This window comes from Medicago truncatula, chromosome 7 (genome assembly GCF_003473485.1).
Source record: "Medicago truncatula cultivar Jemalong A17 chromosome 7, MtrunA17r5.0-ANR, whole genome shotgun sequence".
In the NCBI taxonomy this organism is placed as follows: Eukaryota; Viridiplantae; Streptophyta; class Magnoliopsida; order Fabales; family Fabaceae; genus Medicago; species Medicago truncatula.
In genome coordinates this window covers 43,171,031-43,192,241 of record NC_053048.1, presented here as the reverse complement: position 1 = coordinate 43,192,241, position 21,211 = coordinate 43,171,031, and the positions used below count along the sequence as shown (strand labels likewise).

At 33.4% G+C, this 21,211-nt stretch overlaps 2 protein-coding genes across 2 annotated transcripts; both read left to right on the top strand.

The window, feature by feature from the left end:
- Positions 1 to 1,277: 1,277 nt before the first annotated feature.
- LOC25499035 (protein SEMI-ROLLED LEAF 2) lies at positions 1,278 to 9,205 on the top strand. Its single transcript, XM_013594170.3, has 19 exons — positions 1,278 to 1,961; positions 2,473 to 2,547; positions 2,674 to 2,789; positions 2,972 to 3,086; positions 3,227 to 3,355; positions 3,527 to 3,574; positions 4,077 to 4,252; positions 4,346 to 4,542; positions 4,636 to 4,919; positions 5,012 to 5,161; positions 5,267 to 5,641; positions 5,796 to 5,945; positions 6,526 to 6,598; positions 7,339 to 7,466; positions 7,703 to 7,900; positions 7,995 to 8,093; positions 8,218 to 8,337; positions 8,445 to 8,675; positions 8,829 to 9,205. The coding sequence occupies exons 1-19, from the start codon at positions 1,815 to 1,817 to the stop codon at positions 8,988 to 8,990; spliced, it is 2,973 nt and encodes a 990-aa protein (XP_013449624.1). The 5' UTR covers positions 1,278 to 1,814; the 3' UTR covers positions 8,991 to 9,205.
- A 1,268-nt stretch (positions 9,206 to 10,473) lies between these two features.
- On the top strand, positions 10,474 to 12,360 carry LOC25499034 (uncharacterized). The gene is made up of 3 exons (XM_013594169.3): positions 10,474 to 10,629; positions 11,702 to 11,809; positions 11,890 to 12,360. The coding sequence occupies exons 2-3, from the start codon at positions 11,716 to 11,718 to the stop codon at positions 12,036 to 12,038; spliced, it is 243 nt and encodes an 80-aa protein (XP_013449623.1). The 5' UTR covers positions 10,474 to 10,629; positions 11,702 to 11,715; the 3' UTR covers positions 12,039 to 12,360.
- Positions 12,361 to 21,211: the final 8,851 nt, after the last annotated feature.

The window sequence follows — 21,211 nt, the reverse complement described above, 5'->3', positions numbered from 1 at the left end:
CATCAATTAGTTTAAAATTCCATGTAATAATTGCGTCGAAGGCATTATGTTAAGCATCCCAAATTATATCAAAGCATGGTACTGGTTACTACAAGCAATTGTTGGAGCAGTACAAGCAATAAATTCAAGAGCCTACTACTATTGAGAAATGCAACCTGCGTATGTTTTGGGGGAGAATTGATTTACATTCAAGCATCAATTTGCAACCTATATTCATTCAATACATTAAGCAATTACATCGATTTGCAATTTGGGGGAGAATTGATTTTTCCTGGGTATGTTTTGTCAAAATATTCTTACGTGACTTAAATCACGCTGGGTTTAACATCAAGTAGGGGCAATATGGACATTTACTTTGAGAACGAGCAAAACTGTTTGAGTAAAGAGCAGAATTCAATAATGATTGGGTTAAAGCTTCATATATTTGCAAAACCAATAAAAAAAAAAACTCCTTTGTCAAATCATGTAATTCTAGCAAAAATATGTTTATCCTAAATTATAGAATAAGTATTGGTTGACACTCTTTTTTAGTGTACCACTCATGTACACACCTATATAGCATGTGCATCTTGGTAATTTCACCTTAAAACCACAATATCTCTTTCATCCACTACTTCTTTCTCTCATATCCTTAAGGGTGGTACAAAGGTGGTATGCCACCTAAGGATGTCAACCTATCATCACTCTAAATTATATATCATTTTATAATATTAACAACTCATTAATGCTTCTTATTCTATTATACATTTTACTATTTATTATCCTATCTTTTTCTAATATATAACTGATCTTTCTCATATCATTAACTAAAAATATTATCGTAAAATAATTCATATTTTTTATTTTTCATACAATATTAATCATATTTTTTAATATTCAAAATGACATATAATTTGAGAAAAAAGGAGTATTAGATTAACAGCAACAACTCACCATGTGAATCAAACTAATAATAATTGTCATGGACTAAATTGTAAAGGACATTTATTTATTAAGAATCATATAAAATTATGTGTGGAGGAATAAAAAAAATGTTTTTTTCTTCAAATAAACAAATATAAAACAAGGACTCTATTGTAAGGTGAGAGGGTGCTTAATGCAATGATGCATGTTGACGTGCCTTACAGTAACTAATCTTTTTTTTTTTTTTTTTGAGAAACACATACCTAATTAATTAATTTTATAAAAAAAAAAGTAATTAATTAATTAATTTAATCAACCAATTATTGACATAAACTATAGAGGAAGAAGAGGAGAAGGAAAAGGAAGAGGGTGAATGTGGGCCCAGAAACCATTACAATGTTCTGCACATTTGCCTTTCCTCCATTGTTCCCCCTTTTTTTTCATTACAAATAATTCTTTCTCTGACAGCCCAACCACATGAATTCAAGTTCATATATCATCACATTGTATCAACTTTTTATTGTCACAAACATTTTTCCTTGTTTTAAGGGACTCATTAATTCCCACCCTCTTCATGCATAATACATTGGTACATTTTTTCCTTAAATTTTAACATTAGCATATATGTCAATATTAACCTCATTGTAAACTGCATTTTTATTATTATTCTTTAGAGGATCAAATTCTAGTGCTGCATTTCCACATTACATTCAGATTTTGCTATCTGGAGGGTGGTAATTCAATTTGAAGCCTGCCTATTTGATGTTTTGGCCTTTCTTTCCCTTCTTCACGTTCAGTGTCGGATTTTTCTGATTGATCCATGCAAGAAGGGAAAGAGAGAAGAATTTCAAGCCAGATTTTTTGAATTTCCTCAAAACTAATCAATTGGTTGATGTTGCTTGAATTTGAAAATGACTACGGTATCTGGTGTTGTTTCCCGCCAAGTACTGCCTGCTTGTGGTTCCCTTTGTTTCTGCTGCCCTTCCTTGAGGACAAGATCTAGACAGCCTGTCAAGAGGTACAAGAAGCTCATTGCTGACATTTTCCCTCGTAATCAGGTCAGCTTTTTCTGTTTTCTGTTTTATTTGCTTTTTGGATGTTTCAATGTCGCTCTAGTCACGACACATTGCTTCACTTTAGATGTAAAGTATGTAATCTCAACCGTTGACACGAGAAAATCAATATTGATATTTCAGTTTATACATCATCTATTGATCTTCTCATGTCATCAACCACTGAGCTTGGGATTACTTACTTTGTATAATGTAGCCATGTTGAAGGAAGTAATTACCTGTAATAGATTGTAATTTATGTTGGTTTGATGTCAGTTGTGGTAAGACATCGGTTTAAGGCACACAAGTATTCATTTAAGTAATGTATATGCTTATAATGCCTCCATCTAGCTAAACAATGAAAGTATAGTACTGTTCTTTACTATTTGAAAAATCCATTGTTACATGATAGTGACCTTTAGGTTTATGCATCACATAAAATTAAACAAGAGATATGTAAATCTCATGATATCCTGGCTGTATTGATTTTCTTTTTATTGTGTATGAGTTGACACAGGAGGAGGGACCAAATGATAGGAAAATAGGCAAGCTTTGTGATTATGTTGCCAAAAATCCTTTACGCATCCCAAAGGTATGAACTATTTTAACAAAAGAAGAAGTGTCTTGGTCATTGACATTGTTATATATGAAGCACACAAGTTTCTAAATGCTTAAATGTTGTTTGGACGCTCACTAAAGTTATGTAATTGGTGATCAGATTGTGACTGCCCTTGAGCAAAGGTGTTACAAGGAGCTACGGAATGAGAATATTCACTCAACAAGAATTGTCATGTGTATCTATAAGAAATTTTTGTCTTCTTGTAAAGAACAAATGTGAGTTCATATCTATTTTATTTTATGCTTGTATTAGATGGCTTAATAAATGGCTATTAAAATATCTTTGAAGTTAATATCTGTTAATTTAACATGAAGTTCTTTTTGTGCTTGTTGCTTAACGTTGTGGAATTAAGAGATTAAAAATATGCGGTGCATTTCTTTTTTCTGTTTATTGATAGGCCACTGTTTGCTAGTAGCATACTAAGTATTATCCAAGCCCTGCTGGATCAAACACGGCAGGATGAAATGAGAGTTATTGGATGTAACATTCTTTTTGATTTTGTTAATAATCAGGTTTGTTTCATTTCTTCTACTGATACAAGTTTTAACTTAAGGTGATTAATAATATAAAATAGCAACTGAAATTTCTTGTTATCCTTCTAAATTTTGACCAGAAAAACGCTTGAGACTCGCGTATATTTTAATTTTTTCAGGTTGATGGAACTTACCTGTTCAACTTAGAAGGCGTTATCCCAAAGCTGTGTCAATTAACTCAAGAAACGGGGGAAGATGAAAGTGCCAGAATTCGCCGTTCAGCTGGTTTGAAAGCTCTTTCATCAATGGTATTTATTTTAGGATCCCGCCGTTGTTCTTAAAATTTAGACAAGATCTTGAACACCAGCATGTTGAATATTTATTTTATGACTCCACCATTGTTCTTAACTCCTTTGTTCAAGGGTAGTATAATCTGTATACATATCCTCTAGAATTAAATCAATTACTTTGCTTTGTAGGTTCGGTTTATGGGTGAACACTCTCACATATCAGTTGAATTTGATAATGTAAGTACATTATTTACTCCTTTTATATTATGACTATTTAGTTTTCTGATTTTTCTCATATTGGCTTATAATGAATTTTGTGTTTTTTCTTTAGACACAATATATATGTAGTTAATCTTACAGCATATTGTATAGTATATTGTGTGGTCTGCTTATTTTTCTCCAAAATACTTCTTATTACAATATAAGTTTCCCGTAGAATGAAATGGTAATGGATGACATGAGGGTGATAAATGAAATAGTATAATTCCCCTTCTGAATTGAGAGTGATCTTCATTTTTATCAGTGAATATACGAAATTATCAATGAAATAGCCGTGGAGAATATGAGGGTAAGGCTCAGAAAATAAATGCCGGGGCATTTTTGTAAGAATCATATTAGTGTGGCTGACTCTTACTTCTGAGTTTTGATTGCATCCTCATATAATAATTTGTATTGGTTTTGATAAAAACCATCAAATATATTGTTCAATCTATAGTTAAATTTTCTCTGCATTATATAGATTGTTTCAGCTGTCTTGGAAAACTATGAAGTTCCTAAGGAAAATTCAGAAAGTCTAGATCATGAGGAACAAGGTACCAACATCAGAAATGAGGATCAAATTATGCTAGATGTCAAAAAGAGAAACCCATCGTGGAGTAAAGTTGTTAACGACAAAGGCGAAGTAAATTTTGCAATGTAATTGTTTTTATCAGCAGAAGATCTTTGAAATGGATTGTGTTCTATTTATTTCATTAACTTTCAATGTTTATGTTTCATAAATGAATGCAGGGAAGATGACAAGAATCCCTCGTTTTGGTCCGGGGTTTGCCTACATAATATGGCCAATTTAGCCAAGGAAGGGACTACTATACGTCGTGTAATGGAATCTTTATTCCGGTACTTCGATAACGGAAATTTATGGTCTATAAAACATGGTCTTGCTTGTTCTGTGTTGAAGGACATATTATTTTTGATGGATGATTCTGGTATACTATTTTTCTTGCTTGACCGTAAACTTCTCCTATGTCATATAATCATTTGTTAATCGCTCAAAGTTTCCTCTATTATTATCGTTGCAGAGAAAAACACACATGTATTGCTCTCAATGTTAATTAAGCATATAGATCATAAAACGGTCCTTAAAGAACCCAACATGCAGCTGGACATTGTCGAGGTGGCGACTTCACTTGCCCAATATGCAAAGGTCCAACCTTCTGTATCTATCATCGGTGCAGTAAGCGACATGATGAGACATTTGCGGAAGACCATACACTGCAGCCTAGATAACTCCAATTTGGACACTAATTGGAATAAGAATTTCCGGGAAGTTGTGGATAAATGCCTTGTTATCTTAGCAAATAAGGTACCTCCACAAGTTTTAATCTAGTTTATGCCTAAACATTCACAATATTTGAAGTATTTATTGTTTTGTTGGTGTTACATTCTCATAAACAGGTTGGAGAAGCAGACCCAATTTTCGATGTTATGGCTGTGATGTTAGAGAATATCTCAACTATTACAATGACATCAAGAACCACAGTCTATGCTGTCTATCGAACTTCTGAAATTGTAGCCACCTTACCGAACTTGTCCGATCAGAAAAAGGCAAGGAATCGATTTACGTGCTTTAATTTTTTTTCCTCCATGCTTTGTGGATTTGAGTTTCATGGATAAATTTGATACTAAAAGTAACGTTACTTTCCTCCATAGGCATTCCCTGAAGCATTGTTTCACCAACTACTCTTGGCTATGGTCCATCCAGATCATGAGACACGAGTGGTAGCTCACCGCATTTTTTCTGTCATTCTTGTGCCAACTGCTGCTGATCCCAAAGCATTGGGTGTTCCACGAACACTTTCAAAAGCAGTCTCTTTTTTCTCCTCTTCAGCTTCTATATTTCAGAAACTAAGATCGCAGAAACGCTCTTCAAGTGTAAGATTAAGCCAGTATAACAAAGAAAATGTAACGCCAGCTAATAACAATGTTGGGATCATAAACAGATTGAAGTCAAGCCATAGTCGGGTTTATAGCGTGAATAACCCTCCTCTACCAAATAAAATGGATAACAGTGACAATCAGAACTTGGTGAGTCTTTCATTTGAGTATACACTACAGATATAATGTTATTATGCTTGAACACTTCAACTCCATTCTAACCAGTGTTCTGTTTTTTCATTAGCTTGAATTGGATGTTATCATGGTTAATATTATTTATGGTCTTATTTTCACTTGAGAACAGGAGGTTGTCACCCTAAAGCTGAGTAGGCATCAGATAAGCCGATTAGTATCATCAATTTGGGCACAGTCTACCTCTCCTGAAAATATGCCTGCAAATTACGAAGCAATTGCTTATACATACAGCTTGGTGTTGCTTGTTTCTAGAACTAAGGTGGTAACTGGTTCCATGATTATGCTAAATAATTTTTAAAGGGTCACTTCTCTTTGTATGGTGCTATGTTTCCTTTTTCATGATAATATGTGATACTTGCAATATTTTTACAAATCAAAGGAACTCGGTTAACTGTAACTGTGATATTGGTTGCATTCTTTGGTGCTGCTCTAGCATTCCAACATGTTTTGTGGGTTTTTTATTGACAGTGTTGAGGAGTGTTTATGCAACTTTAACTCCCTTGTCATCAACAACTTTGATGTACCATTATTACTTGTATAATTTTAATACTACTCTATTCATCTATTTTCTCTAAAATGACTACAGGGACTCAACATTGTTGCTAGAAATATATGTATTTCCCTATAAACTATAATGGTACCGTAGATTTCATATTGCTCTCATGAATGTGTGATGGAATATGAATGTCAATGATGTTACTTATAGTTTTTGATTATTCATGCTAAGATATTGTATGTCAGTTTGCATTGTTCATGGATCACACTGCAAACTGACATAGGAGGTTGTCTACATTTGTAATTTTATTTTATATAACTTTCCAAATTTATTGTCTTTGCAGAAATCTTTTAAGGAGTTAATAATACGAAGTTTTCAGCTTGCATTTTCTTTATGGAATATTTCTCTTAAAGAAGGTGAGCTTTCAGTTACGATAAACTTAGCACTAAATCTAGTCTAATAGGTAAGCAATGTTGACACATAATTTAAACTTTTTATTGGTATGAAATAAGTTTTTAAGTTTAAAAGCTAGGTTTAGAATAAAATATGTTTGGTAAAAAAGTCTATTAAACGCCGATTTTGAGCCACAATAATGTAGATAATAGCAGCCCCGCCATGTTTACCTCTGCAGCTCCTATTTCTGTTGACCATGGGCAGCGGAGGACTAGTGATTGGTTCCTAGTATATGAGGGGCCACTTTGATTTGCAAGGAAGAATAAAGGGTTTTTGATTACCTAAGGAGATAGAAGAGATGCGACCGCTCCTTAGGTTATCTTGAGTTTATCCCTCAACTATTTGAGGATTTCTTGGTAAATTTCTCAAGAAAGAGGGACTTTTTTGTCCCTATAAGAAATTTGAAGCCAGAAGAATGTGAATTGCAATGTTGAGCAGCTCAACGTTGAGCAACCAGTTGAATGTGAAATGTTGCGTTGTGATTGATAAGAAACTAGTACTTTTCATGAATTACACAAGTTAATTACCAAGCAAGTCTTGCAAAATAAACCACCATTTGAAAAATATTCTTTATATCCATTCTACTATAAACCGGATACATTTCTGTTGGGAGTGGATGCCAAAAAGATACCAGGATAGTGCAAACTTACTGTGACGTTGGAATGTCAATCCTTTCAGCTATTAATTCCTACTGCTTTTGCAGGGCCATTGCCACCATCTCGTCGGAGATCACTCTTTATTTTGGCAATTTCGATGATTATGTTTTCTTCAAAAGCGTACAACATTGTCCCTCTTGTCCATAGTACCAAGGAAGTGCTTACAGAGATAAAGGTAAGACATATGTTTCAACAATGTATGTGATGTCTCAGATCGAGCCATCAAATTAATAGATAGGGAACTGGTTAAGGAATAAAAATTAGAAATTGTTTAATGGAAAGCAACATGTTACATAAGGCACTGGTTAGCATTTGCCGTCAAATTTAAAGGCGTGATCTTGGATTCTCTTTTAGAGGATTCTTGGAAATAAATCATCTTTTAAACCCTTAGTTTTTACATTCTGGAATCAGGTTGACCCCTTCCTTCATTTAGTTGAAGACAAGTTGCAGGCGGTCAGCTTTGCACTTGACAATCTGGCCATCAACTATGGATCCAAAGAAGATGATGAGAGGGCCTTACAAACACTTTCAGAATTATTGACTTCGGCACACCAAACACAGGAATCCTTTGCTTCTGAAATCTTAAGAAGCTTGGACATTTTTTCAAAAGTAAAGCTCTTGCTTCTTGTATATGCTTTGGGCTGTCAAGGGTATAAATGTATTCCCATTTCTCAACATTCTGAACCTTTGGTCTTTTGTGCAGGTTGAATTATTGTCAATAAAGGAGAAACTTCTAGAAGAATTCTCACCGGATGCTACATCTGAACTAGGATCTCAGTTGACCTTGAATGTTCCCAGAAAGGTCTGTCATGTGGATTTCTGAAGCATGAATTTTGCTCCAAAACTAACAAAAATGTCTACATGTTATTATTTTCTTTGTTTATAATTGCAAGTTGTGATGGACGTCATTACTTTTACATTTTCAGGATGCTTCAACAATTGACGACGACTTCATTTATGAATTATTTGAAAGTCAATTAAAACAAAGTCCAAGATTGTCCACGGAGGTCCCTAGCCTTTTAAGTGCTAATCAACTTTTAGAATTAGTATGTGACGCATTGCTTGCCCTCGTACATTTTGTTTTCATTGGATTTTATTATAAGCTCTTCTCATATCAATGATACAAAATTTGGCACCACACTTTTGAGTGCAGGTTTTCGACCCATCCCAGCCTGCTGCTGGGAGGATTTCTGTATCAACTGCATTTGATACGCCTTACGAGCATATGGCTGATAACTGTGAGGTACTTATGATGGGAAAGCGCGAGATGTCCAGATTGATGAGTAACGTTCAGAAGCAAGAATGTTCAACAAACCCCCCTCTACCGAATCACAATAATGAATCGAAAAATATGGATTCATCTTCCCATGTGGACAATCAGAAGGTACTTCCTTGCTTTTGTATCCACATTTACTAAACATATATGTCTACAACTTTAAGGCTAATGCCTTTATTATGGCCAACAACTTTATTACATTAGTATTTACATATAAATTTTTTAAATGGAATATCTAATTAAGTTTATATATACATGCAGGTGGAAACTCCTCTCTTTGATGATAATTTTGTGGAATTGTACCAACCAACTTCTGTCCCGGTTCCAAATTTGTGTGGAGTAGAATATCAAGATCAACCTCACTTATTCCAATTGCCAACATCAAGTCCCTTTGATAATTTTCTGAAAGCTGCCGGTTGTTGATCCTGTAGATGTAAGATAACATAATGAAGAAAGCAGTTAGGTTTCTAAGAAACGTAAACTCGATGTTGCTAAGGCCAAGATATGTCTGGAAATATTATATTGCTGCTGTTTTGATCATATATAATGAGTTGTGTTTCTGAATTTTCGATATTAAATTTCTTCATTATTTTTGTCACCTAACCTTGTGTATGTTGGCCTGGAAAGGCTTCATGCTATGCAGTCCTTGTAAATCATAAGAATTAGAAGATATTTTAGATCGAGCTCCACAACAAAATGTTCATATTTCTATCAACATCAATTTAAAGTAAAATTATTTAAGTTGAACTTCGGTTTTTCATTCACTTTTCACCATTTAATAGTATCTCACTAAAAATTCAAGTTGGAGTAGTGTTCTGGAAAGCTAAAATTCAATTTTAAAAGAATACTACATGCAAATTAAACATGACAAACTAAGTTAGCGTCACACCAATTGCTTAAAGTATAACATAGTCTATTTAAACAATTTACTCATCTTATCACCATTATAAACAAATATTTCTTTTATAGATTTATTAAATACCTTATATATTCGGACTATATTATAAACATCAATTATTCAATGAACATGAAAATACAATATTTGCTTATAATAGTGATTGAAGAGAGTAGTGATTATACTCTCGTTGTTACGTTTGAAATAAAATTTTTAAAAAAATATCAATTCTATATGAGTCAAAGTTATGTTTGAACTTCTATTTGTTTTTTAGTACACCATTTTTTTGTAAATTTGATTTTCTTCCCCCTCTTATGAAACACGCATTTTTTTTAAAGATTTTTTAAGTAAACTCATGTACTGTACCACTGTTTGTCTAAATATTAACTTTCAAAACACATTAACCTATGTTCCTAAAGTTAATTAAAATGGACTACTCATACATTTGGGGTGTAATAAGAAAAATAGACAAAATTGTCCCGTGAGCATAGCTCAGTTGGTAGGATAATGCATTATTATATGCAGGGGCCGGGGTTCGAACCTCGGACACCCCACTTATTCACCTTATATAAAGTGAATTCTAACAACTAAGCTACTTGACCTAAAAAAAAAAAAAAAAATAGACAAAACTTACATACACTATTTTCTTAGTAAAATCAAGCAATTAACACTATTTTCTATCTTAACTTCCCCATCCGCTTTCCTTAAAAAAAAAAATCCCCTCCACAAACTTCTCCCAAAAGTATAAAAATTCACTTGTCAATATTCTAATATTTTATTTTTAAGGAGTCATATGCTCTAACTAAGCTATAGTAAAAAATAACATTGACTAACAATTGAGTCTAGTGGAAGAAGTTAGACTTTCATTACATGACAAACCAAAGTTCAAATCTCGGCTAAGAGAGGTGGTCACATTTATTGCTCGACACACCACAAATAGAAAAGTGGATGGCCCCTATGCATATCAAAACAAAAGCGGGTGCAAATAGCAAGACCTTATCATAGCTCAACTCTATATTACAATACTGGGCCAAGTGGGTAAGCCCGTATATATATAACACAAAAACTACAACAAAAACGTTTCTGGCTCTTGGAGTAATAGAAATCGCAATCTCTGCCATCTTCATTTTGCATCATTGAACAAAACAAGTAGATCTCTAGCTTCAGGTACGAACCCTAACCCTAGCAATCTTCTCTCTACGCGCTCTGAATCTTTATCTCAAATATATAACTCTGTTAATTCGGTTATCTTTCTGTTTTAAACGCTTTTTATGCTTCTCTATTGATTCGATTCTGTCAAAAATGAGTAGGGTCCATTTCTTAATGTTCATTATAATTTTCTTCTTTGCTTATTTTTTCTATCGATTTTATTTTTCTTCAATTAGTTTTTCCAATTCTGTTTTTAATTGATATTGGAATTTAGGTTATTCAATTTGTGTGTTGGAATTTTTTGTGCAATTTTGATTCCCTTCGTTGATTCTTAATTTTTTCGAATTTTTGTTCACATTTCACCATCATGTAGGTATATTAATTAATGTTTTTAGTTTTTGGAAAAATCTATAAATATTTGCTACATGCAATATAGGGATTGTTAAATGTTTATAGTTTATTGACTTTGATGTATGCCCCTTCTGCTAACATTTTTGATATGGTGTGTTAAATGGATATATACAATGAGAGTGCCAACTGCAAACCCCTTTACCCTTTCATTCATTCAAATCTCATGGTTTGTTCATATTGTCATTTTACGTTTAAAGATGATTTAGCGATTTAGTTCAACGATGGTGCATAGCCATTAAACACTTATTTATATTTCTGCATGTATGTGTTGGAATCTATGAAGGACAGACACAGACATTGGACACACACTCATAATAATTTGAGAAAATGACATATTTCAATGTAATCATATGTGTTGGTGTTGTCTTGGTGTTGGACACGCCTAATCCTAGGAGTATATGTGCTTCATAGGTTGGAATCTAATATTGTTGTGTTTTTAGTTTTTAGGATATTTAGCATTTAGCGGCAATTATGGAGATTTAAAATCAGAGATTTCTGTTGTTATGTTCACGAGTTAATAGGATTAGAGGAATCTTGTTTTCTGCCAGACTGGTTGTTGATCTCACAATTTTTTCGTCAGTTTTATCATTTGTTTTCTGTATAGAGATGGATATTTCTCTCCTTTTGTCAATATATTTATCTATTAAAATGGAGTTAATTATTTTTTGTTTGTATACAGTTTAAGTTTTCATCATGTCAGGCAAGTATATCGTAGCTTCCTTAATTGGATCATTTGGAATTGCATGGGTCTGTGATTATTATGTTTCAGACAAAAAGATATTTGGAGGTAAGTTATGCTTTTCTATATGGATCGATTTACATTTTGTTGTTATTTCAGCTGTTTGTAACTTCATATTCTTTCTTCAGGTACTGTGTGTGCCACAGCTTCAAACCCGGCATGGCAAGAAGAGACTGACAAGAAGTTTAATGCATGGCCTCGCACTGCTGGTCCTCCAGTCGTCATGAATCCTATTAGTCACCAGAATTTCATTGTGAAGTCTCGCCCAGAGGCTTAATTTGGTTGTTTATTGGTTTTGAATTAATTGGTTCACCTTGGTCATGGAATGTCAACATAAATGATAGTTAAACTTGAGATGAGACTCTTGCAGTTCAATTACTATTTGGGGGGTTTTTTACGATGTGAATGTTTTTTTTTTTTGTTAGAATAAAAAATGTTGAAGCAATCTTGGATTGATTGATGCATATATTGTTTTAAAATTCTATATGCTAAGAGCAGCACGAATCTCGGATGTTGAAGCAATTCTTCCTTTACAGTCATTGTTTCAGCTACCAATGTTATTTTGAAATTCTATGTGCTAAGATTAGCAGAGTTGTTTATGGTTTGATTCTTCCTTTAATTTTCTTTGCTACCATACTGGTTTTTTCAAGACAAACATCGTTTAGAAAGGGCATTCATGGTGGGGTGACATTCCCTTTGCTGTAAAATGTGTCTGAGTAGGATTTATTTGAAGTTAGTGTTTTTACATGTGAACATGATTTTCTTGGTACAACAGGTAAACATGATATTTTTCAAAGAAAAGTTAAACATGATGTTATTGTTACTAAAGCAATTAAAACCACATAGCATGCTTGATTTATTTTCTGTGTTGGAAATGCCACATGATAATTTCTTACAAAAACACATAGTAATTTTATGGTTTTGAGCTCTTAAATATTGTTGAGATTTTCAAACAATGTTTTCGTTCATTAAGCTCTTAAGTAGTAATGTTTTATGATTTTCTAGCAAGGTAGTCGTTCATAAAAAAAGTTAAGTATATCTATCTCTTCTCAATATGATAAAAGTACAACTATCTATAAACAATGTTTTAGGGCACTTAAAATATTCTTCCTGACCTGTGCGACTATCTTCTCCAACCTTTTCTCAACTTCAATTTCCACCCCTTCCTTCCTATCTCCTTATGGTTGTTTTTTATGTGCATTGAAATGATTGAAAGAATGTAACGTTATATTACATTTAAAATTTATACTTTCTAGGGGTGGAATTGTGCCAGGTTCTCAGGATTTATTTAGACTTATTTTTGGAAGCTTTATGATGGTCGCCTCCATACAAATGTTGAGAGCAAAATTCGTCATATGACTAATGATTCTACTTATATTTGATATGGTGCTTATGAGAAAACAATTATGCTTTTTCTTAAAGATTGTGATCAAATTTGAGAAGTTTGTGATCCTCTTTTCTTGTTAAAGAAGAACGTCTGAGTAAATTCATTAGTTTGGATCTCTATCTATGATTCGTGAAAGGTGATTGATTGTTATATAGTTGTTCGGCGTACTTCAACTCACATTGTGTGGCTCTTCACCTTATCCATCTTTCGGCCAGGAATATCTCTTTGAAGCATATTTATAGGAGTATACTCTTGTACTCATTTTCTTGTCAACTTGGGTCATCATGGTTCTTTTATTCTTCAATCTCTTTGTTCTTGTAACTCTTAAGCTTCGGTTTGATGTAAGACTATTACTTTTCCCACCCTGCTGCCTCCTCGCGCACTCTACAAAATTTACTAAAATACCTCTGGTTCGGATTACGTAATCCGGACCAGATTGTTAGTGTTTCCGAAAACAGAAATCCGGACAGATGTTATGTAATTTTCTATGTCTTTCTTTGATGTCAAAGGTCTCTGTTAACCGTTATATGAACCCCACATAAGCTGCAATGCATTGCAATTGCAGGGTTCCTATGAACGGTCAACAATGACCATGACACCATTGACACCCCTAAAAAACTAGAAAACAATTGAAGAAAATGTAAGAAAAGAGGTGAAGTGAACAATGAAGATATTTGTTGAAGATGGAAGTCTATTATAGCCTAAAACAAGTTCTAGGTCATTAATACAGTCAATAAAAACGTGTTAGTGGTTGTTGTAACCGTCCAAACCCACATTAATGGCTCTGAATCTTTCCGGATTTTACATTCCGGAACGCCCTTAGCCCTACAGGAAGTGTCAACTTTTCTCTCGTTCACCATTATCGCATTAATCCGAAAAATATATTCCGGAAAACAGATGTGCATTCCGGATTTTATATTCCGAAATGCATCAGTCATAGCCGCTGGTCTACACCGCACATTTTTGTAAGTGGTCAAGTAAAAAAAAAAACGTGGTAAAACGCGTTTTTTGACTGCATTTATGGCCTCCCAACCGTTTTTGCCCATCCCTCCCTATAAATAGCCTTCCAAACCCCACCATTTCTCACACCATCCTCTCCCACCCTCTCCTCCTCTTCTTCCTTCTACGACCATGGTTTCCCATCGTTGGCCTTTCATAGATAAAGGCCTCGTTGAAAACTTTCAGGGTTTGTATGAACGGTTAATGAGGATGAAACTGCGCTGCAACGAAGCGCGGTTCATCTGAGGTCATGTGGATCAGTGTGGTTCTTAGCTTGACCTGCCTGGGCGTAAGTTTGAGCACCCCCCACCTCCCTCAGGGGCATAGTTTTCTTCTTCCCTCCCTCCTCTTCCTCCAATAGGCAAGTTACTGATATGTCCCATCATATACTAGTGGTTAGGCTCTTAGGAGATTAGAATTAGGCTCATAGGAGATTAGAAATAGATTTAGGATCTTATGTAATAAGCTTAAAAAGCTTGAAAATTATTGTAATGTATTGTTCATATATTATTAAAATGGATTGTTTTTATGTTTGTGTCTTTTTATTTCTGTTTTTTTATTTTATTTGCATTTTATTTTACGAATTTTGAAGATTAAAATTGCAAAACTTTCTGGTAAAACATTATTCTGGATTTTCAAATCTGGAAACATCTGCAAAATTCTAACACTGCAATCCGAAAAACGAAATCCAGACCAGGGATAAAATTGAAAAAAAATACGGCGTGCGAGGAAAGACATGAGGTGGGAAAAGTAATAGTCTTGGTGTAATATGTGTGTAGTATCGTTAGATTAGTTCCCTAGTATTTTTGTAAGTTCATTCTCTCATAAAAAAAAATCTTCTAATTTTATTACTTGTTTTTTTTAGCAAAAAATAGAAACTTCTAATTTTATTACTTGTTTAAATAGTTTTATTTAGAATTTTATTATTCTTTATCTAAATAAAGAATTAAATATTATCCAATTTTCAAAGTTTATATTATCTTGATTTAAATCATCAAGTCTTAGTTTGATCGGATACAAATATATAAAAAGGTGTTTTTCTTTTCACAAATCACGTCTATCTTTTGACTCTCTCCTCTAAAAAATTTGTGAATGTCAAATGATTGAACTAATTTTGTAACAAATTATTTTTTTTTAAAGTGTTTTTTGTTACGATATACAAACGTAAAATAAATTCTAACTTTTTTATAAAATCTCTAAATTATTCAATGTCAATAATTTTTATCTTAATTCATAACAACGCTCTTAACAACTTCTCATTTGAAGTTAGGCGTTGTTTTTATTTTATTTTTAAGATTTTGATTTTTTTTAAAAAGCTTTTACATACGAATACAATACTATAGCAAACGGACTCTATATGTGTGATATAGATAAAAAGTGGTTTTAGTGTTTGAAACGAAATCCGTAATATATTTTATGTATTTATATTTGAGATATTTGATAAGAAAATATTTGTAAAGATTTATTTTTCAAAAGAAAATATAAGAATTTTTTTTTTCTCCTAAACAAAAAGGCCCGTGTATATATCTTATCTACTTTTTTATTTATATAGTAAATAAAAACACAGGGCTGCTTATATACAGAGATTTGGAATAAATTTAGTTTCGTAGTGATCACGCCGAGTTGTTTAGTTTGCCCTACTAGCTAGTGCTATATATATTTCTTCAACTATTCAACCTCTCAAAATACTTGTTTGTTTTCAATTTCTTTTGATAGCGTGAAGAAACTTTTAAGAATTTAGATTATGGCTTCAACTTCAACAGGAACAACTCCAAAGGAATGTCAACAGGATCAAACAAAGGAGAGAAGATCAATGAAAACGTCTTCTGAGAATACTACTACTACTACTTGTTCGGGCATCAAAGTAGAACAAGGCGTTATGAACATTAACGTAGAGGACGTTGATGATGAAAATATTTGTTCAAGTGATGATGGCTTCACTACACCAAAGGGTAAAATATTCAGGATACCAAAAGTAGACTATGAAGATTGTCCACCGGCTCCCATGCAAAGAAAATCAGTAATGCTTGATTCTCCACCATCCAAAGAAGTTTTTGTCTCAACAGAAATAGATGAGTTATTCTTGTCTACTATCAAACAGGTTTCAACTTGATGCTGCTTTATTATGTTATTAATTCCAATAAATTATGAATTTTTATTTATATAGGTATGACTATTTATTTAGATATTTCATTACAACTTACTCATAGCTGATCCTTTGAAGTGATAGATGTACGACTATTTGGTCTTTAACGATGCATATGTTTTTTCTTCCATCATTAGATAAATAAATCTCATTATATTTTATTTAATTTAACGGGGAGATTAATTGATCTAACGGTGGAAACAACTTTGTGCATGATGCAAAATTTATGCGCCATAGACTTACCAATTTTTATATTATACATAAATATCTTATACAACTTTTGATTTTATTTTATCTCTGAAAAAAGGTTATCCTCCGTGTATATATTTTATACAAGTTTTTATTGATATAATAAATAATTAAATAAGCACCACCAAATAAATAAATAAATAAAGGGTTAAATATTTTTTTGGTCCCTATAAATATACAAACTTTTCATTTTAGTCCCTCTAAAATGTTCCTTCAACTTTTAGTCCCTATAAAATTTCAATCTTTACTTTTGGTCTCTCTTGGAAAGTAAACTCATATGTAGAATTCATATTTTTAAATAAAATTTTGCAGAAAAATGTATAATATTATAAGGATCTCTCCCAAAAATATTTAGAATTGTTTACCAAAACATGAATTAAATATAAATTTTTATATTTTTAGAGATAAAAAATTCATATTTTGTTAAAAAATTCTTTTTTTTTTTTTGATTGATTTTTACAATATTCCATAAATTTCTGCACAATTCATTAAAAAATACGAAAATTTACTTATAAATAGGGACCATAAGTAATGATTGAAAATTTTATAGAGACTAAAAGTTGAAGGAAAAATTTAGAGAGACTAAAACGAAAAATTGGTATATTTATAGGGACCGAAAATATATTTAACTCATAAATAAATAGGGTTATACATACCTTATATATGTAACCTCGAGCAAAAAGGGGTTCCAAGAAAATGCTTGGTTAGGTTTCATCGATAGTTTTTTCGTAGTGATAGCAGTTAATTTGCCTTAACGTGTGTCCACTCCAACTTTTGCACCTCTCAAAATACTTACCTCTTTTCATATTTTTTTGATAGTTTGGAAACCCTTTAAAGAATTTTGCTCGCTCAAGCATGGCTTCAACTTCAACAAGAACAACTCCAAAGAAATGTCAAAACAACATTGAGGAAACAAAGCAGAACAAATCAATGAAAAGGTCTCCTGAGTGTGCTAATACTTCACCGAGCCCTAAAGTACAACAAGGCGTTACGAACATTAATGTAGAGGACGTTGATGATGAAAATATTTGTTCAAGTGATGGCTTCATTACACCAAAGGGTAGAAGATTCAAAATACCAAAAGTGCACTATGACAATTGTCCACCGGCTCCAATGCAAAGAAAATAATGCTTGATGTTCACCTTCCAGAAAAGAAGTTTTTGGATCACTAGAATAGATGAGTTATTCTTATCTATATTCAGAATGGTTTTGCTTGAATTTTATCTCCTATAGATTATGAGTTTTTTTTAGTTTAGTGGTGACTATTTGCTTACAAACTAAATTGACTGTTTGAAGAGATAGAGTTTTTTTTACAGAAAGATAATTATCTCATTTCATTAATAAGGACATCTTGAATACAATCAGATAATAAAATAGTGGATACTAGCATAAAATGTGGCCGCCCTAGCAAGTCTATGAGCAACCTCATTTGCTTGTCTCCTAATAAACTCTATCCTTGTTTGTGAAAAAAGATGAGAATGTAGTCCTACATTCTCTGATGATAGCTCCTAAATCAGATACATCATTTGCTGTGAAAACTATCTACTACTCTCTTAGAGTCGAGCTCGAAAATAATATTATTTAAATTCTGCTCTTTTGCCCATCTGATAGCATATAAAAGACCAATAGCTTCTCCCTCAGGCACATCTAAGAGCAGTGTTGACCAAATGGTTCTGGCTTTCACCAACCTCCCACGATCATCCCTGATGCATATCCATATGCCAACCCGGTTGATTTCTTTGAAGAAAGTAGCATCTAAATTGCATTTGAAATGACCTTCATCTGGCTTTCTCCAAACTGTGTCGTCAATACGTTGTTGTTGTACATCCGCTCGATTACGGCTATCTTGCGCGTTTTGCCAACCCGTTAGAAGATTAAGGCCTCTGTCATGAACTGCTGCAGTAGTCATGACTTCATTCCTCCAGATACAATCATTTCTCTGTTTCCAAACAGACCACATAACGCAAGCCCAAATGACTCTTTGACTCGAATCTAGCTCTTGCAGGATTTCAAACATGGTGACCCCAAAGCTGAGATTTAATTGAGCCTTTTGCTGAACTTAGCTCCACAACTCTAATTGCTGCCAACACTGCCTGTCTTTGTGCAATAAAAAAATAGATGCATACTATCTTCTTCCTCATTCTCGCATAAAGCACAAGTTTTTGTGCAATTTACCCCTCTGTCTTGAAGTCGGACTCTTGTTGGAAGAGCATTTCTGCACGATCTCCATAGAAAAGTTTTCACCTTAGGAGGTACCTTAAGATTCCAAAGGAGTACCCAATTTCCATCACAACGGTGAGTCCTCAAATCCACATGTTGACTGAGACTGATACGATATCCACTTCTAACAGAATAGATACCATTTGTCTCTGACTTCCACACTCTTCTATCGTGCTGATTAGGTTCAAAGATTGGAGTATTAAGGATGCGATTAGTATTTTCGTTGCTAACATGATTTCTCAATAAACCAACATTCCAAAACCGAGTTTGAGATATGAATAGATCTGAAACTGTAAGCTCTTTGAATTCTTCTGGCTTCTGTAGAACACCACCATCCACTAGCCATCGTTGGTCCCATATGTAACACCCCGTTCCCAATAATCAATTAATTAACACATAAACATACATCAGAGTAATTCCCAAACGGGCATGTCACACTACAACTTTAAATTTCTTAAATAGAATATAAAAATCTATTTAATTAAACATCCTTCAAAATCATCATTTAACTTGTAGCGGAATATTTTCAACTTTAATTAACAACAACATCCAATATAAGTAATCTCCAATAATTATCCATGGCATAAAAGCCTCAACAAGGAAATCCAAACATCAATAGGGCTACAACATCAATATTCAAAACTTGATACATAGGAAAGAAGTTAAGCAATAAAATCGCATCCTACGTATCAGAGCCCTAGACACTTTGAGCCACCACCTACTACTCAGGATCACCTGCAATTTACCCATAGGAAGGGCAACATTTTCAAGCAGAAGGGGTGAGATTCACAACAATAATATAGATGATAAATTCATCAACTAGAATCTAACACCCTATCATAATATTAATTCATCAAGTATATATATACATCATCATCATCAAACCAAATCATCATCATATAAGTATAAATATATATCCATCAAACAACATCATCATCATCAATATGGCAATTACATCCAACAGTGCCGACTCATGCATATGACATAACAACACCGCTAAGACAACACCCTAAACTCCTCAAATAATGCAAATATGCATGTGGTACCATATTCAAGACCGAAGCCCTCACCACTAGTCGAATGGTTAAAGCATTCTTTTTCAGGACATGAGTCCTCACCGCTAAACACCGCTTTGAACGACAAGGCGTTCCAGAGCCGAAGCTCTCTCGCTTTTATGCTTATGCAACTAACCCACTTGTGTATATCTACATACAATCACCCATACATATATGTACATATGACTTACAACTCTACAATGCAATGACATGTATGATTTAATTAAATAAAGCATACATCTCAGTCAACAACAATTCATTACCATCAATCCAACAATTTCATATAATTCATTTGAGTATAATCATACATAAATCATCACTCAAAAGTTAATCATGTTCTTGGTAAATAATATAGTCATATATAATCATTAGCACAGCCAAAAGAATCAACCAAACAATGTGTTTAACTGGGTATACAAAACTCCAAATTATGGTTCAGTTCTGGGCACTTTCGCCAGGCGAACTACTATTCTCGCAGGCGAAATTCAACAAAAAGGCTTCTTGCCATGGCGAGCCAATGGCGAGCGAAAGGCGAAAAGCTAGTGGGCACTTTCGCTAGGGCGAGCAAAAGGCGAAGGGATGGCGAGCTAAGGCAGTGTTCTCGGGAAACTTTCTGGGCAGCTTCGCCAGGGCGAACCAATGGCGAGCAAAAGGCGACATTTCGCCAGGCGAATCGTGACAGTTCCAGAATCGTGAATTTGCAGTGTTTCACCAAAAATCCCAATTTTCCTCAATTCAAACCCCAAAACAGGTTACAGTAATGTTATGCAATCCTAAAATCGGCCTGAACACAATCTAAGTTCAATTAACTTGGTTCCTATACATTTTCAATTCAATAATTCAAAATCAAAACCCATTTTTCCCAATTCACCAAAACCCTCTTTGTTAGAATCGGAATCAGAATTCAATCTATACTATTGAAAGTAAAACCTCACTCTTACCTTAGATTCACAGAAAGAATTGCTCAGCAAAAGTCGATTCTTGGCTCTACTTGTTCTTCTCCCCCTTATTCTTGGTTTTCTCTCCCAAAACTTGTTTCACGTAAAAACGTTTTTCTGACTTTTCTCTTTTCTTAACTCCCAAAAAGTAACTTCTCTTTCTCTCATTAAACTCCCTTTAATTCTATTAATTAATAATTAACTTCCCACACTCCAAAATAACCCTACTTCTCACTTATTCTAATTATTATTAAAATAAACTATATGATAAAATATAACACACCACATAAATCACCAATATTATTTAAAATCATCTAAAGACTCTAAATAAATCCAGTATAAATAAATTAACGACTAGGGCGTTACACCATACACAAATATCAGTACCTGAACCAATACTCCATTTGTATCCTTCGCTAACAACTCTTTAGCCATCGTTGGTCCCATACACAAATA

Bases quoted from the DNA above. Each gene is read 5' to 3' on its own strand.
- LOC25499034 (XM_013594169.3), top strand. From the start codon at position 11,716: ATGTCAGGCAAGTATATCGTAGCTTCCTTAATTGGATCATTTGGAATT. The intron at 11,810-11,889 runs GTAAGTTATGCT...TTCTTTCTTCAG, and splicing joins AGACAAAAAGATATTTGGAG to GTACTGTGTGTGCCACAGCT.
- LOC25499035 (XM_013594170.3), top strand. From the start codon at position 1,815: ATGACTACGGTATCTGGTGTTGTTTCCCGCCAAGTACTGCCTGCTTGT. The intron at 1,962-2,472 runs GTCAGCTTTTTC...GAGTTGACACAG, and splicing joins ACATTTTCCCTCGTAATCAG to GAGGAGGGACCAAATGATAG. The intron at 4,253-4,345 runs GTAATTGTTTTT...AAATGAATGCAG, and splicing joins GGCGAAGTAAATTTTGCAAT to GGAAGATGACAAGAATCCCT.